Source organism: Ctenopharyngodon idella, chromosome 1 (genome assembly GCF_019924925.1).
Source record: "Ctenopharyngodon idella isolate HZGC_01 chromosome 1, HZGC01, whole genome shotgun sequence".
NCBI classification, from domain to species: Eukaryota; Metazoa; Chordata; class Actinopteri; order Cypriniformes; family Xenocyprididae; genus Ctenopharyngodon; species Ctenopharyngodon idella.
The window spans coordinates 41,165,085-41,171,084 of record NC_067220.1 but is presented as its reverse complement, the minus strand read 5'-3'; the positions used below and the strand labels follow the sequence as shown (position 1 = coordinate 41,171,084).

Here is a 6,000-nt window from a genome sequence, read left to right as displayed (position 1 = left end):
CTTTCAAAAACATTAAAAAGGTTGTCAATTAGCACTGCATTATTCATATACGTTATTGTCAATAAATACCTTGAGATGGCTTGAAAAGCACATAATAATCCATATCTTGTCACATTTGCGTGTTTATTGTCCTCACGTTTCATCAGTCAATGCATATTTTCTGCATTTTATTCAGCTGCTGCTAGAGCGAATAGCTGAATTACTGCTACGAAACCGTTTTGGACTCTCTGCGAGAGAGCGCCCTCCGGCTTCCAGTATGAATGAAACATTACACGAGAGTGAGCGCTCCATAATGTTTAGATCGCCTCAAACGACAGGTCATGCGTAGACTATCTTGCCCGAAAAAAATGCGGGGGACGAATTTACATTTTATTAAAATTGCGGGGGACACGCACACACGCCAAAATAAGCATCTAAAAATATCACAAATTTGCAAATAAAAGCTTCCAAAGTGACATTTGATAAGATCAGAGTCTGTGGCACAAAGAGCGAGTTTCGTTTACAGCTACGAGATGCCAGCATAGAGCACATTAAGTAAGCTTACATCGCGTGCAAAACTTACAAACTGTTATGGATATACAGTCAAACCAAAATTTATTCAGACACCTTGAACATTTCATTCATTAATGCAGTTTATTCACTATAGTTAAAAAAAATGGTAATAAAATATGACAAGATCTCAGAGTTAAACTGTGTCAGAAAAAATTAATCTTAATTATGTTAGATAACACTTAAGCAAAACATGGTCAGGTCAAAGTGTCTGAATAATTTTTGGTCCCAAATTTTTATCAGTTTTACTGGTAGTCCACTGTATGAAGAATTTTTGAGTATAATATGTCACAGTTTACTTTATTTTGCTATCCTCACTTACATAAATGAACTATAGTGTCCTGCACCCACTAGTAAAAATATATCAAAAATGTCTGAATAATTTCTGGTTTGACTGTATGTCAAGGAATCATCATAAAAAACATAAATGACAGTGAAATGTATTTATATACACAAATATAAAAGCAAACAGTACACACTTTCAGAATCAATAGAAAAACCAAAACAATAACAAAATATTTCTGGTCTTGAGACACATATATACAGACATGTGATGAATGTGACAGGGGTGCAAACAGCTACTTGGCATTCAAAGCTACATATTCAGACAGTTCCTGTTCCTGCAAAACAATCTCTCGCCTTTTAACTTTCAATAGAAAACATTTCTACACATTTGACATGTATGTAAAAAATGTATATTTACTATACATTTAGTATTTTTAAATTATTTTTAAATAATGCACTGCATTGTTTCTTGAAACCATAAAAAAAAGACTATGTCCTTTTCAGTAGACCTTCTGTTTGAACATATTCTGCACATTTAAAACATAAAACATTTAAAAACATAAAAAAAGCAACTTTTCTGCTCTTCATTGGCTGTAATGTGCACGTACACACACACACACACACACAACAGCAGGGTTCAAAAGTCTGAGATTTGAGTGTAAATTTAAATAAAAGGAAATGGCCTGGTTTCACAGATGTCTTAAAGGATTAGTTCACTTTCAAATGAAAATTAGCCCAAGCTTTACTCACCCTTAAACCATCCTAGGTGTATATGACTTTCTTCTTTCTGATGAACATAATCGGAGTTATATTAATAAATATCCTGACACATCTGACGGCAGTAAACGTTACCAATGAGTTTGAAGCTAAAGAAAGTGCATCCATCCATCATAAACATACTCCACACGGCTCCAGGGGGGTTAATAACGGCCTTCTGAAGCAAAGCGATGCATTTGTGTAAGAAAAATATCCATATTTAACACTAGCTTCTGCCAGACCACCTTCCGTATTCAACTTAAGAAAGTGTAAAAATTCTCGCAGTTGAAACCGCTTACGCTACGTCCTACGCCTTCCCTATTCAACTTACTGAAAAAGCGTAACTGACACGACATCAGTTATGCTTTTTTCCTAAGTTGAATACGGAAGGTGGTCTGGCAGAAGCTAGTTATTTTACTTTATAACTTGTTAAATATTGATATTTTTCTTACACAAATGCATCGCTTCGCTTCAGAAGGCCTTTATTAACCCCCCTGGAGTCGTGTGGAGTACGTTTATGATGGATGGAAGCACTTTCTTCAGCTTCATAATCGTTGATCCCATTCACTGCCATTATAAAGCTTGGACGGGTCAGGATATTTATTAATATATCTCCGATTATGTTCATCAGAAAGAAGAAAGTCATATACACCTAGGATGGCTTGAGGGTGAGTAAATCTTGGAGTAATTTTCATTTGAAAGTGAACTAATCCTTTAAGCCTAGTCTGTGAAACCGAGCAATGAAGTATTTGGTATATAAGGTTTTGCTCAAGGGCTTCTGTCATCCAAGCATTATTTCGTATCATTGTTTTTTGTTTGACTTTTTTTTTTTTTTTTTTTTTAATTTTAAATCATGATTTTCAATGTGGACTTTTGAACCCCACTGTATCTGTGTATAATAAGTGCTGTTTCATGAGTCCACCTTCCCATACGTCCCTTCAGGTGGCCGGTAGTATTTGGGAAAGGCCATCAGCTGGAGCATGTTGAAAGCATATTTTCTGCACTTTATATTCTTTTGCACATTCTCAATCCGGCAGCCTTCTCTGATGAGGGGAAGATGAAGAAAGAAAGAAAAGGGATGATGATGAGGAGGAGGAGGAGGAGGATTAAATCATAAAATAACCAAAACAACAGTGCAAAGGCCTCAGTGTTTCTACCTGTCAGTTAATATGCAAAGCATGAGGAAACATTTTCATTGTACCAAATAAATGACACTTCAAAGCATAATGCAAGAGATAACTGTGACGTTCATGGTGCATTTGGAGCATGTCAAAAACAAAAACATCTTCACTTCCTTCTGACGGAAAAACATGCATCTGCTAAAAGGCTTTGAATTTGAGATCAATAAAAAACATCTTGGTTTTGGTTTTATTTTAAAAGAATGATTCACCCAGAATGAACATTCAGGCATTGTTTACTGTTCTCGCCCTCGCCTTTCCAAGCCTGTATGTGACATTTCGTGCTTCACCAAGGAAATAACATGAGGGTGGAAGACATGAGGGTTTGAACAAAAAAATATTACCAAAAACATCAGTTTGGGTGCTCAAAGTGAAAGTACTACAACTTGTTAGTTGTTAGTAGTGGTAAAACATCAAATACCCGTAAACGTACAGTATCCACTCCTGTACGAAAAGTTATTGGTGGAGACCGAGAGAACCATTTAAGAAAGCAAGTAAGAAGTTAGACGCAGCTTGGTTATGGCATAATCAGCAGTTTATTGGTATTTTGCAAGCAAAAAAACAAGACTTAAAATGAGCCACACCACCAGCAGGTGGGAGCTGACAAGCAGAAGGGCAATTGGATAGAAGTGGCGGGACGCCGGCTTGTTAATAGCTATGGAGCCCGCTTCAGGGTCGTCCCATTGGGCAACATCTCCCTGGGCCAAGCGACCGCTGAGCGTTCCCAGATGAAACGAGAGAGAGAGAGAGAGAGAGAGAGAGAGAGAGAGAGAGAGAGAGAGAGAGAGAGAGAGAGAGAAAAGCAAACACACAAACACATCCAACAAGAAGTTAGTTCAATAGGTCAGTTTGGAAACACAAACAAACTCAAGAAAAGGTGAAATGGGTTATTTCAACATACAAAACAAACACATTCAACAAAATTCTAATACACACCGATTTTAAAATGACGACAAAAATAATGGTAAATGGTGACAAAAACTCCAAAATCTTCAAAAATGCCAGAAGCAGGATGAAAATATTCTTGGTAAAGGGTTAGTTCACCCAAAAATGAAAATTCTGTCATCATTTACTCACCCTCAAGTTGTTCCAAACCTGTATGAGTTTCTTTCTTCTGTTGAATGTTGGTAATCAGACAGTTGACAGTAGCCATTGACTTCCATGGTATTTTTTTCTTACTATGGAAATTAATGGCAACTGTTTGGTAACCAGCATTTTTCAAAATATCTTCTTATGTGTTCAACAGAAGAAAGAAACTCATTCAGGTTTGGAATAACTTAAAATGATGACAGAATTTTCATTTTTGGGTGAACTATCCTTTTAATGGTTCTTGAATGTTTATATCTATCAGTTATGTGATCACTGATCTGACTCAATCTCCCTAAACCCTTCCTTTTTGTGAGCCTACTCTGCTCTGATTGGTCAGATAGCCCGGTCTGTTGTGATTGCGTAGTCTCGTAGTCTCGCATAGCCAGACCTTCAGACTGACGGCAGAAGGTCTGGACTCTATCGCAGCATTCATTGGCCAAGGACCGCCCAAGAGGACGTCTGACTGACATGTAACACAACCAATCACAGTTTGTTTTGTTCCGCGTCATGTTTAGGGGCGTGAAAATGTAATGTCTCTACAATAACAGATCGGCGTGCATCTAATAAATGATTAATTCAAGACTGTTGTCCAAGTTTACTGCAACAATGGAGCCGCGAACTTCACATACTTTTGAAAATCCAGCATTTAGTTGATTCTGGTAAGCGATTGTAAATACAACCGCGTTCTTCTTCTACGGGGAGGTTTGGTGTCACGGCATTTGTTTCCAGGCGGACCGTTAAAGAAACACATCTCCCGGACATCCTGTATAATTTAACCAACCAGATGACAACTTTGAAACTCCTGAAGTGTTTCCAGATAAGTGTGCCATATGCACCAGACGTTCAGCCAACGGTCCCTGGGCGTGACGTCTGATGTTGAGACTAACTCTGCTCTGATTGGTCAGATGCAAATGTGTTACAAATTTATGTAGGTTCGTGCAGAAAGTGAAAATGAAATTATTGATGACTCGTTTCGGCAGTTCAAAATCAATCCAATTCTGTCTTTCTCTGCATGAGCGGTAATATCTGAAAAAGCATAAAAGGGACACTTTAAATGAACTAAACTAATATTTTTCTACCGATGCGGACAGAACTCCACACTACAATAATCCGGTACTGAATCTATTGCAAGTAACAGCAAATAAACAAATTCAGCTGACTTGTTTGCAGTCTGAATTGAATGCGTTTGAGAATGAGAGACTCAAAAATCAGTCTTAAGTTATCAGCATCAGTCAGATTGTTGCTGACTTGCTAAATTGCAAAACTAATCATCATTTTCAAACAAGTTTCCCAAAAATTCCCTCACAAGTAATAAGTTAATAGATTTTAAATGCTCACTATCAATAAACTGATTCCTTTTTTTCAACACCAAACACTCTCAAGAGCACAATTATGTTTAACCCTCAAAAACTGAGACGGCCGCCGGCGGCCAAAAATAACTATCGTTCTAAAATGTTTAATAACTTTTGAACCGCTAATCCAATCTGTATGCTATAAAATGTACCCTAAAGAGGAGATTCTCGGCTTTCCAGTGATTTCGCATTTATGTCATTCTGACATTCAGAGGCTCCGTGGTAAGACTGGTTACGTCATCAAAATCTGCAGCATTGATTCGTTAAGGCAATGCATGTGGTTTGTTCCTCTAAGCCAAACAGGAACGATTGTTGATGCCTAGTCCCGCCTCCTATGCCCAGATTGGTTCAAACCATCATCATCTCAACCAAAACACATAGGTTTTGGTAATTTGAACCACAATACTGTCATGTTTCTTTGGAAGTATTAATAAGCGCAAAGTGAAAGTATTTGTGTGCGCGTGTATCTGCGTGTATGAAAACAAACAAAAATAACAGATTTGAATGAGAACACTCATGTTACAAAGCATGACTTTGACATAACCTGAAACAAAAATGAGGATAAAACAGTTTCACATCTGATAAGTTATTGCAATTTATGTTTTCAAATGTGTCTCTACGCAGTGGACCGGTGCAATCAAATGCGACGCGAACGTGAGGAGTACAGCCACAGGACTGCTCTGTTTGGTTGTTATATTATCTAAATACTTATTTTATAGTTCGTGAAGATCATTAACATTAGTAATTCAGTTGAACTACTTATTTTTCTCTCTCATTTTGTGTGTATTTTG

At 37.4% G+C, this 6,000-nt stretch overlaps 1 protein-coding gene across 6 annotated transcripts in view; it reads right to left on the bottom strand.

The window, feature by feature from the left end:
* Positions 1-977: 977 nt before the first annotated feature.
* The window catches only part of inpp4b (inositol polyphosphate-4-phosphatase type II B), a 184,339-nt gene continuing 179,316 nt past the window's right edge, over positions 978-6,000 (bottom strand). For 5 of the 6 annotated variants that reach the window (XM_051909733.1, XM_051909752.1, XM_051909769.1 and 2 more), the window contains one exon: positions 2,648-3,482. In XM_051909733.1, coding sequence (XP_051765693.1) covers positions 3,305-3,482 — 178 coding nt within the window. In that variant the 3' untranslated portion in view covers positions 2,648-3,304. The other variant, XM_051909742.1, reaches the window with a different exon arrangement.